Source organism: Natator depressus, chromosome 1 (genome assembly GCF_965152275.1).
Source record: "Natator depressus isolate rNatDep1 chromosome 1, rNatDep2.hap1, whole genome shotgun sequence".
NCBI classification, from domain to species: Eukaryota; Metazoa; Chordata; order Testudines; family Cheloniidae; genus Natator; species Natator depressus.
In genome coordinates this window covers 138093998-138106146 of record NC_134234.1, presented here as the reverse complement: position 1 = coordinate 138106146, position 12149 = coordinate 138093998, and the positions used below count along the sequence as shown (strand labels likewise).

The 12149-nt window shown below is 38.1% G+C and overlaps 1 protein-coding gene across 4 annotated transcripts in view; it reads left to right on the top strand.

The window, feature by feature from the left end:
- The window catches only part of SH3KBP1 (SH3 domain containing kinase binding protein 1), a 363156-nt gene extending 351567 nt beyond the window's left edge, over positions 1-11589 (top strand). For 2 of the 4 annotated variants that reach the window (XM_074967825.1, XM_074967818.1), the window contains exons 16-19: positions 636-761; positions 3627-3898; positions 7061-7124; positions 9537-11588. In XM_074967825.1, coding sequence (XP_074823926.1) covers positions 636-761; positions 3627-3898; positions 7061-7124; positions 9537-9578 — 504 coding nt within the window. In that variant the 3' untranslated portion in view covers positions 9579-11588. Of the gene's footprint in view, positions 1-635; positions 762-3626; positions 3899-7060; positions 7125-9536 lie in introns of all 4 variants that reach the window. The other 2 variants (XM_074967845.1, XM_074967836.1) reach the window with 2 other exon arrangements.
- The last annotated feature ends 560 nt before the right edge of the window (positions 11590-12149 follow it).

Genomic DNA, 12149 nt, shown 5'->3' with positions numbered 1-12149 from the left:
GGAAAGTGAATAGCTCATCATGGAAATAAAAAAGAACAAAAACGGAAGGTTACATTTACTTAAAATAAATCTAAGAGCCAGTTTGTGGTTGACTCTGTGCAAGACGCAAAGTGTGCAAGGTCAGGGGGCAAAGGATGCAATGAGCTTTCCCCTCTTCGTGCTCCTACACAGAGGCTAGACACAAGGTGGATTGGAATGCAGGTGCTGTGTACAGATAGCAGCACTAACCTCCCCAAAAATGGTAGAGTGAGGTCTGCACCTGACCAGGCCAAATGCATCCTCTCCCAGTGTGGTGGAACGGAAGTAACAGCAGCATACGCACCTTATTAACCTCAGCAAAATTCTGCCTCATTAAACTAAAATTCTGGGGGGCAGGAAGGCGCTGTGCACCCTCTTCTTAACAAAGAGTGCCCCTAAATCACAACATAGCCACTACACATTTGTCAGTTCAGTATTGCTCTTTCCATTCGCCACCGTTTAAAACAAGGTACTAATTAAAACAGAACTTTGAAAACCTTCTTTTTGAGTTATAAGTTGTCTTGTATGATAACTTTTGATATTATTTGCTATGTAATTTTTTTCTTTTAAAAGTAGTCTAGAATGAAAATATCTGTTTTTATTTTTTGCCTATATAGTCCTCCCTTTCAAGTCCTGATTTCTTTGACTCACCAAGCCCTGAAGAGGAAAAGGAAGAACATGTGTCCATTATACATAAAGCAACTGAAGTGTCAAAGAAAGCAAAGACTGTTACAATATCACAAGTAAGTTAATCAGACCGTTTTGATTACTCTGCATCTGCTAACTTACCCTCATGTACATGCATTGTCGTTTATTTTATTTATTTCACGGTACCCATCATCTCAGTAACTAGGCTCCTCAGGGTAGTTAGTTTTAAAAAATACATATAATACTGAAGGATTGTCCTACAGTGAAACACAAGATGTAGGCCTAGTCTACACTAGAAGAGGTTTGCCCTTACAGCTTTGCAAGTATAGCTATATGGGCAAATCCTCCCACTGTAGACACATTTTATACTGGCAAAAAAGTGTGTATCCCAGTATAGCTTATACCCACTCCCTGAGCAAAATAAGCTGTACTGGCAACACTTTTTTGCTGGTATTACTGCCTGGTATTCTGGTATTCTACGGCTTTTGCCAGTATAAAAAGGTTGCAAAAATCATATCCCTAAGCAACATTACTATACCACAAAAGTTTCTGGTGTAGGCAGGGCCTTAGTAATTAAAGATCTAAGTTCTGTTTGAACTTAGAAAAGTTACTAAATCTCTCTTCACATCCTTTTCTTTTCTGTTTACTATTAGGCATGTTGTGTTGTCTATTTGTGTAACATTTTATCTTGCTTTGAGGTCCTCAGAGAAAAAATCTGATACAAATACAATGTATTATTTATGATGATTAAATATTGATCTCAATCAAGGTTTCATTAGTGCAAATAACCCTATTATCTGCCTCAGCTATGGTACCCCAGTCAGTCAAAAGCCCAACCAAAGAGGTAAATCTGGCACCGTGTCCTTTAGACTGTCAAACTCTGGCCACTGCTGACTCATTGGAAACCAGTTCCAGAGGTTATGAATCCCTATTGGGAATATCCTATGGACATCCAGAACTCAAGAGCAAAAGTCGTCAAACCACTAGAATTAAATCTGAGAGGGAGAAGAGGATGAGATAATTGAGTTCCAAACCATTTATGATTTTAAATATTGGTACCAAAACTTTAAATGTTACTGGTAAGTGAACAGTCATTAGTGTAGAACATGTCATATTGATAATATATCGTCACAGTAGCCTAGAGAAAATGGAACCATGTTAATAATGAATACAGACATCTGTATTTGCTGCTCTAAACTGTCGTACTGTTCTAGCTAAACTTCACAAGGGAGCTGCACATCACAGAGAACTATTGTCAAGGTTTTAGGCACCAAATTCCATTTAACTTAAAAATTTGTTTTATTCTGATTCTAGTTCTCTGGATCCTAAATGTATGAAGCAAACTTCTAGCAGAAAAAAACAAAACCCTAGCATGGTCTAGTGGATATCAGCCTGGGAGTCAGGAGACATGGGTTCCATTCCTACCTCTACCACCTTTTGAGACACCTTGGGCCTGTGCTTCTATTTCCTCTTCCACTCTGTCTTATCTGCCAAGGGCTTGTCCACGTGTAGTTTTTGCACCACTTTCACTAAATCAGTTTAGAAACAGACATAAATATAAATTCACAGGAATAAACTATATATGTATAAACACCTTCAAATTGTTGAAACCTGCCCACAACAGGGGTTGTACCACTCTAAATATATCAATATAAAATCACACCCCTGTCTGAAATAAATTGGTATAAAAATTTTGTGTAGGACAGGCCTTAGACTGTAAATTCTTTGGGGCAGGACCTGTTTCTTACTGTGTGTTTGTACAGTGCCTAGCACAATGGGACCTCTAGGCACTACCTTAACACAAAATATAAATTCTAGATTGGATATTTAAAAAAGAAAGATAGCCACATTTGTTATGGTGTTACTGAAAGAACACTTTCTGTATTGCTCCCTGTGCTCTGCAGCATTTTAATCAGCAAATACTGTTCCCAGAGTTCTGCCAACATCAGTAAGTGACAAAGTTTAGTCTAACCTGTACCTCACTTCCTAATCTGTAAAATAGGAATAATATTTCACAGGGATGTTGTGTGGATAAAAATCCATTATTTTTTTATTCAGACACTTCAGTGATGTGGGCCCATATAAGTACCTACATAGGTAGATTAAGACAATGAAACGTCCAAGCCCCAGAATTCCTGTATGAAAGTGTGGAGATGTAGACATGAGCAGAAACTCAGTACCAAAGTTACACAATTCTTTTAAAGTAGTTGAACATATTATGTTTCTCCTTGATAGATGTTTCTCATTGATAGATGAATACTTCCTGCAATATGAGGTACATTTGTTCTGATGGAGGATAAGTCAGGGAGGTTTAAGGATTATATAGATCTTAAGTAATAGTCTGGGTAAAGTAACTTTTCCTTTTCTTTAACTGTGTTTTGGATTGCAGACAGAATCTTTCAATTACTAGTTGAAAATCACAACTAATTTGGTACTGCAAGAAATCCTACTTAGTTTCTCTGCATGACACAAGTTGCATTCTCACAGAAATAGGTCAGCTTAGCTCAGCGTACTCTGACTTATAACAAAGTTCTGTGTGAAACGTGTATCAAGCACTTAATTTTGTTAGAGAATTGCCTGTGTCGTCTTAATAAAAATGTAAAATCTCTGTTTTTAACTCTTTTCACCTGTGTACCTGTCTTATTGGTGACCTAGATTTTGGTAACGTTTTTTCCTTGTCAGTTGCAACAATACTGATGGAAAACATTTCAGTGATGGGCTGGGCTGAGGGTCCCTGGCAGGCTCAAGCTTAATACTGTGGTTGTTCAGAAAGACAGATTTGAGTAACAGTGACGTATCGTATCCATTGTGCCATGTTGAAGCATGTAAAGGTTCTAACCAATCCCATCAGCATGACTGCGGGGGAGTAAAATATAGCTAATACTGAGATGTGCTTCCAATTCAGGAAACCAAAGCTTCTTATCACTGGCAACTTAATATTCATTGTTTTTTGTTGACAGGTGTCTGATAATAAAACTTCATTGCCTCCAAAACCAGGGGGTTTGACTAGTGGGAGTAATGTACAAGCATCGTTATCCTCCTCATCCTCACCTGCACTTCATTCAGTTACTGTGGGAACAACAGGCCATAGGTCAAATTCCCCATCTTTGTTCAGTACTGAAGGAAAGCCAAAGACTGAGCTCTCAAGCCAGGGTCCGGCAGCCTTGGAAGAGCTGAGAACACAAGTTAAGGAGCTAAGAACTATCGTTGAAACAATGAAAGACCAGCAAAAGTAAGCATTAGAAACCACAACATCCATTCTAAGCATCTTTACTGTGCTTTGTACCAATCTTTTCCATATAATATGTGTGTTTGTGTGTGAAATTCCTTTGATCTTTGTCAGACAAAAAGGTTTCATGAAGACAGATGTTGAGAAAAATTTTAAAATACTGATACAGTCAATCTGATAGTTTGTAACAGCTTCTCTGGAGCTACGTTGTTTTATCATATAAGTACATGTTTACATGGACTTTTTGAAAAGCTGAACTGCTGACTGACAGAGGTTAATGAGTCTAACGAGGTGCTACTGTCTAACACGTCAGTTGTCATTTAGGGACTCTTAAATATGTTGATCTGAAAGCTGAGAAGCATTTCTAGTGGGGTTTTATACTAAAATTCTTCAGTAGTTGTTAAACTGTTAATACAGTTGCCCAGAAAGCTGCTCCTCCAAATGATTTTGTTGCAAGTGACGGGATTTCTGAGGGTCTAGAGCCCATCTCACCATGATGTGAGACATTCCAGCCCCCTCATGAAGTTCAGCCCTGCTATAAGCCAGCAGAGCCTCTCCATCCTGCTTGCAGTGTTCTCACAGGAGGGGAGGGAGGAGTAGGGAGCAAAGAGCACAACAGCCCAGCATGGCTCCACTCCTTCTGCCCCACTTGCCAGGATGGTGCCTCTGCTCCTCACCTGCATCCCCCTGCAGCACCTGCGATGGGAAGGGGCAGAGAGAGGTGAAGAGCCCATGGGAAAGGGGAGATGAGAGGGGACGCTGCTGTATACCCCCAGGCCTGGGAAAGGGGAGTGAAGACCCCAGGAGGAGCAGTGGTGTGGCTGTGGGGGGAGGGCTGAAATGTGGGAATAGGGACTGATGGGAATGGGGGGACTGAACTGATGGTGGGGGCTAGGGTGTGCTGTTGGGTTCAAGGAAGGGGAGAAGTCCCAGGAAGCACAGGAGGAAAGAACAATTAAAATAAAAATAAATTTTTTTAGCTATTTGGACAATTATGAGATTTTAAAAAATAATTTATTGTAACTACTGGATAATGTATATAGTTACACAGTTATCCAAATTACACAAAGAAAGAATGGTTTAAAATTATTTGTTAAATACTTAGAATGTAACTGAATTATTTAAAAAATAATATTTAGGGATTGATAAGTATCATTACTGCACTGAAATATAGAAAGCTCGGAAAGGTGGTTCATGTTGTAAACATATTCATGTACATAGAGATCTTTGCAGCTCACATAAATCTTTATTGAAAAATAATTGGAAAACTTGATACATAACGAGAGTGCTCTGTGTTTCTTGGATGTTCTTTATTCATTTTCCAGCTCCATTTTACAGGCTTTGTATGTTTTCAAATATGTGTAAATTAGATTTTTCGTCATATTTTATATTTATTACATTATAGTGCTCTCCACTAAAGTACATATATTATACCTGTGTACAATACATTAACATAAGTACTCCCCCTCTTTCCCACCAGCCTGGGTGTCTTCCCTCTCTTTATCCGTTCTCTCCGTTTTTGAAGGGGCATCCATCCGAATAAGGAGATACCATTAACAGAGGCCACTTAGGACTAAATAAATAAAACAACTAAATAAAACAAATATTTAACCATTTTGCATCTTCTCCATTCTAATTCTCCTTAAATATGTTTGTGTACCTCCACCATCTCCATTTGAGCAGCCAGGGAGAAGCATGTGTGCATTAAAGGTTGATTTTTCAACCTGATATTATCATACACGTTACCAGAAGAGTAGAGGGAGGTAAAAAGTCAAAAGACAGACTAAAAAAACATGGTTTGATGATGTTTTATAAATCTCATTACTTTTTTAGGAACTGGCTCATGATTTTTGATCTTGTGAGGCTGGCAATACTGTAACTGAATTGTGATTAATAATGAGTTGAAAACTCTCCTGTCATTATTCTGAGTCTTACATTTATTTTTATTCTTGGGGGAGGGGGGATATTGGGAGGGTTTAAACTGCTCAAATCTCAGAAGCTGGGATTTTCTCATTATTTTTGTCCTTCCTGAATATCGCTGATATCTTCCATTGTTCCCAGTGGGAATGAAACTAGGGTGCCCACAGGCCAGGCCAAAAACAGTAAAGGGACAGGGTAGAGGTTTGGGGAAGAGGATTTTAGGAGTACCGCTAAAACCTGTAGTGGCAGAGGAATGTGAGAACAAAGAAGGAGACTGTAGGGGAATAAAAGAACATGGGGAAGACTGTCAAGTAGGGGTTGTCGAGGTGAATGTGGCCCAATTTGGGCCAACTGACACCTATTCCCAGCCTGCCTTGCATAGCCACTGGCCCCAAGAGCCCTCTGGCCTGACATTCTAGCAGGAGCTGCCTCCAACTGCTGGTTTCTGGCTTGAAGGACAGGGCAGTAAACAGGAGTGTGACAAGATTTATTACATTCAGCGTTGCTGTAGCCGTGTTGGTCCCACTTTCTATTTAGCTGTGACATTCTGAGTACCTTTCCCAGACTTGAAGAAAACTCTGAATAAGCTCGAAAGCTTGTCTCTCTCACCAACATAAGTTGGTTCAATAAAATATATTACCGCACCCGCCTTGTCTCTCCAAGATTTATTATGATCAGAGCACAGGCCTGGGACAGAGGAGAGGATCTCTCTATGGGAAAGATATAGTGAAACTTCCTCCTCCAAATAATCACATCCTGGTCTTACCTTTCAAAGGTCAGAAACCATTTCTTTTCCCTTCATGACATCCCCTGGACAACAGACCATTTTGTGGTAACCTACCAGTGGACTAATCCAAATTTCCTATTGTCGTTTACAAAAAATGTAATTGGGGACTGAGTCAGTGGTGACGTTACTGACCAGAGCAAATTTTGGTGGCCAAAGTACTAAACCTGTAAACACAGTACTTTTATTACAATGGAAAACCTTATTCCTTGTCGTATTTTTGTAAGTTGAACAAAAGTGGTCAGCTGCTACACAGCTGTTTTCCAAAAGCATAAATGAAGTCTCTTCTGTCGATTATGTGTTTTAAATTAAACTAATGCAAAAAGTTTTAAGGATATAAATACTTTGATAAATCATTATTGAGAAAATACAGTAACTGGTTTGGTGGGAAATGGTTCAGAGATAATTATCTTTATTTTAATAATATGAACCTTTGCAATTTTTTCATTCTTTTTTTATAGAAAAGAGATTAAACAATTGTTGTCTGAATTGGATGAAGAAAAAAAGATCCGTCTACGATTACAGGTACTTGAATCTTATGACAGGTTTCAGAGTAGCAGCAGTGTTAGTCTGTATTCACAAAAAGAAAAGGAGTACTTGTGGCACCTTAGAGACTAACAAATCTTATGTGGTCGGAGGCAACTTTACAGGGATACTGGCAGGTCAAATTTAGCCTCCAGCTTAAGGCAAACAAGCTCTTATAAATGTTATAAGAAGCACACAGTATCTTTATAGGGAAGAAGGCAGCATGCCGCATTTATTGAGAATTACAACAGTTAGCATATGCTTTTCAATCACACACGCACACACACACACACTCTCTCTCTCTCTCCTGCCAGTTGATGTTTATAGTTACCAGTCCAGAGTCTGGATCAATCTAGTGGCCAACCAGATTGGTCACAAAGGGGACCAGGGATCATGGATATGCGTTGATGATTCTTTGGCGTCAACAAATCTGGATAAGTGTCTTCGCTACTCCTTTCTTGACCATCTGGTTAACAATGGCCTTCACACCTTATCTTTTCCTGATGCATGCATTCCTCATTCACACAAGCAGTCTCTTACAGAGACCAAACAGTCTTTTACAGAGACTTTGAGAATACAAACAGTAGTATTTTATATCAAGCAAAAAGGCATTGCAAATTAAACCTTGTTAAGTTTTACAATTAATAACCAAGACAATTTACATTGAGACCCAGGCCTTCAATGTTCCTCTAATCTACTTAACATAGACACAATACAGAATCCTGTCTCTTACTAACTAAACCTTAAAACAAAGAACTAAAGAGGGCCCAATTTGTAATGCATATGGTAAAACAGAATCTCATAGTCCCAGAGGGTCATTCCTTTCTGCTATTCAAATGGGGTGGCTAGCAGGATGAAATCAAATTATACATTAATTCTTATAGTGCAATTCTAAAATCCTGCCCCTACAATAAAATTTAAGATAAATACATTCTTTTAATATAAAAAGAAATTAAAATATATGTATATAAACAAATATATATTCCCCTTGTAGTGTTTGCAATCTATATGCTATTGCATTGTGTTATCGCATGAAAATATGAAAATTTTCTGGAATCTGAATAGTCTTATTTTTTATTGTCTAAGCTGAGGGAAATACAAAAAAGTAAACAGAGTTCAGCTAATGAAAAGTGAAATCTGTTTTTAAAATTCTTAGTTTTAATCATCTAATTTGTTCATAAAGTAGATGAGAGAATTTATGTTTTAAAATGTTATTTACAGTCTGCCAATGACTTTTTAAATAAGAATTGGTCTTATTTTATTTGAAAAGTTAATTTCAGCTAACAAGATTCTGCTGTTTCTCTTGCACACACTCTGATAATTCTAAAAAAGTGTCATTTTAAAAAATATATATTATTTCCATTAAGAGTCCAGGTCCTGCTTCTTTAACATTTAATATTACCTTACTTGGAGTCATCCTATTGAATCAGTCACTTGAGTAGTACTTGACACCGGCAACATGAGTAAATGTAGTAGAACTGAGCCATTATTTGGACCATCAAATATACTGCTTGTGATACAGCATAGCCAGAAGGCAGCAGGAGAGTGATATAGGAGAGATATCCAGAGGAAGGAGTTGGAGCAGAGTGGTTTGGAGTTCGAGCAGAGAGCAGTTTGAAGGAGTTGGAGCAGAGTGCAGTTTGGGGGAGTTGAAGTAGAGGAGAGTTTGGAGAAGTGCCGTGGCTAGAAGACCAAGACCCTAGGTAAAGAGACACCCAGCTTGTGCAGAGAGAGAGGGCAGGAAGCCCCACAAGCTGAAGAGCAGGAGAGGGAAGTAGCCCAGGGGAAGGAAGCATGAGTTCAAGTGGTTTACCACGATCCCTAGGGCCCCTGGGCTGGGACCCAGAGTAGAGGGTAACTATCAGTTACTCTGTTAGCTCAATTGGCAGAGGACTGTGTGGTGGATCACAGATTTCATAGAAGATTAGGGTTGGAGGTCATCTAGTCCAACCCCCTGCTCAAAGCAGGACCAACCCCAACTAAATCATCCCACCCAGGGCTTTATCAAGCCGGGCCTTAAAAGCCTCAAAGGATGGAGGTTCCACCACCTCCCTAGGTAACCCATTCCAATACTTCACCACCTTCCTAGTGAAATCAAGAGAAGCCTTTAGGCTTGGAGTGCAGCAACAGTTCAGTCTCCACTCAATGGAGAAGAGTCTGAGTAGGTTCACGACATGTTCCAATGACTATCTTTGCGGGGCTCTGGAAGAAGAATCTCCAATTCTCTTTAGCCGGAATGAGAGTCACCTGGATGTGTGAGGCTTTTGCTTGTGGGAGTAATAAGGGGATAACAGAGAATCCTCTACTTTCAAGCCCACCACACCCTGAGATAAGAGGCAACTGAATTTGCTGCTGGCACTATGCATGAATTTGACACATCAATAAATCTCCTAATCAGATTTTTCTTTGCAGATGGAAGTTAATGACATAAAGAAAGCTCTTCAATCAAAATGAATACTGGATAGGTGGAATGTTACATTATTCATCATGACTGAGACTCAAATTTATGCCCCAGCCAAAATAACTTTGTGCCAAATGATTTAAGAATTGCCTCAATATCCCTTTGTTTGAAGGATTAGCACAAGAGTTTTTGATAGCACAACACAAATTCCAACGAAGAGGAAAAAACTCCAGGGGATGCAGTTGCTGTATGGCACTGGTTGTGACTGAAACTGATCTTACTGTGCTAACGTCTCTACTTCAAGATCACAAATGAAAACTCAGGCAGTGTAGTCCGTAGTGGTACTATTTTGACGATATTTTTCCATAAAGAAAATGTATTTCAGGTTATCCGTTTACAAGCTTTTATGATTTTGACCTTTTTTTTAATTCTTTTGTCACAGATTCCTAAAATATTTGTACTGCATATAAGCCAGGAATGAATGTTGATGTTTGGGGGGGGTGTTCTTTTGCTTCTGGTAGAATAGCCTGCTTTTTGTGGGATGGTTTACATGCTAGTACAGATGCAATTTTATGTCCCAAAACCAATCTACAGTGTAAATTTAAGTTTGTGTAGAATGGCATATTTAAAAAAAAGAAAAAAAAAGAAAATCTTGTCTTGACAATGATTTGTGCCTTCTTTTTGCCACCCACTGGTTGGAACTGGGTTGCAAACCAGATCTCAATAATGTAGCTGCCATGATGACACCAATCACTTAGGTCCACTAGAGGTCACTCTTCTGAGGTATAGCTGCTCAGACAACCTCACCAGATGTGATCTAAGGCAGTATAAGGTTGGGAGCAGCTTTGTCTTACAAGCCGTGGCTTTTTAGCTTTCCTGTTTAATAAGACTCTCATTCAGCTAGAAAAGTCATCTCTGCTTGATTTTCATTAGAAAAGTTAAAACACCTGCCTTTGTCCCCATTTTTGCACACTTTGAGTGAACAGAATATGCATTACTAAAGCAAAAATAAATAAAATTTAACTAAATATATCATCATTTAAAAGGTTGTATTATTTCATACACAAGGTTCTCTTTGTTGTGTGATGTTGTTTAACTTGCTATTTATGTGATGTCATTTGCCACATTCTGTTGTAAGCTTTCTAACATAGATGAAATAGAAGGATTTCTTTATAATACATTTTAGCAGCTGTGCTTTCTTTTCTGGTTTTATGAAAATCAAGTTTTGTGTGTGTTTGTTTGTTTGTTTGCAATGGAGCATTTCAGCCTTTGAAAGTAACTTGTTTCTTTCCTGTTAGTGCAATCTGAAAACAAAGTATTATAAGACTGCTCTGGCTTCATATTTAAATGGCAGCAGATTTCATTTAGCCTGTGAGAATGGTTTTATTATGTTTCTCAAATGCCCACTATGTCTGTTTATTGAGTTTATCTGAATCAGCTAAATATAGATATTTTTGTACAGCTTGTGGAATGAGTGATTGATAATGCTAGTATTAGGAAGTGATAAAATCGCACAAAGGATCTATTATTCATTATATCAAGTGTTATTAATTGATACCACCCTAGAGTTCCTGCATCACAGTTTACTATTCTTCCTGCTAAGGGTTGGATGGGACTTATTTCTCAATCTGTCTGTGCCATTCATGAACAGCTGGAGGGGTTCTCATTTGGTTATATGGAGAATTCATTTATATATGTTTAAACACACACAAACATCCCAGTATACATGTGTTACCTGAAGGATTCTCAACTGGGTGTTCTGCATGGCAATACAGAACATTATCATTGGGTCAATTTCCTTTGCTTGTGCTTTTATGTAATGAAGGTGTCTGAGATTTCAACTTTTGTTAGTGAAATTTACAATCTTTGATTTAAATTACAGTGTATTCTCAGTTGTAACTGGAACAAAAGCACTAATTACATATTTGGTCACTGAGATGCTTTTATTTAATGTTTTTAAACAACTGCATTGAGATTTTTTAAAATAAAATTTATAGTCCCATCACGGTTTTCCAGCAATAAAGATTTTTAGGTTATTAATTTCTGTATCTTTTATGAGACAAATAACAGTTTGGGGAGAATAGGAGGACTTGCAATGTAGCCTGTAAGGATTCTGCTGGGGTTCTGAACTGTGTATATTTGAAACATATACAGAATTAAACAGTTTCATAATGCAGTAGATTCCTAACTTCACCCATGGGGAAAAAAGCTATGGTACCAGTGATAAATTAAAGTATTTTTTCCTGGACTGGACCTTGAAATATAAGAGGCAACTCTGAAAAGTTGCTTTTGTAAAAACCTGTCTGAACTCAGCATGGACTTTCCTGAAATTAGATTTCATCTATTTTTTTCTCCTGTTAAAATGGTAACTTGTCATTTTATAAGGCTATATTTAGAAGTCCAACATATCATGCTTTGTAAAAGAAGATAAAATGAGATTTTGTGAAAATATTTTGTTCAAAACTTTATTGTTCTGGGAGGAAGATTTCTGGGGAAAACAAGTTGTTCTTCTTCTTTCTGGTTTCAGAGTAGCAGCCGTGTTAGTCTGTATTCACAAAAAGAAAAGGAGTACTTGTGGCACCTTAGAGACTAAAAAATTTATTTGAGCATAAACTTTTGTGAGC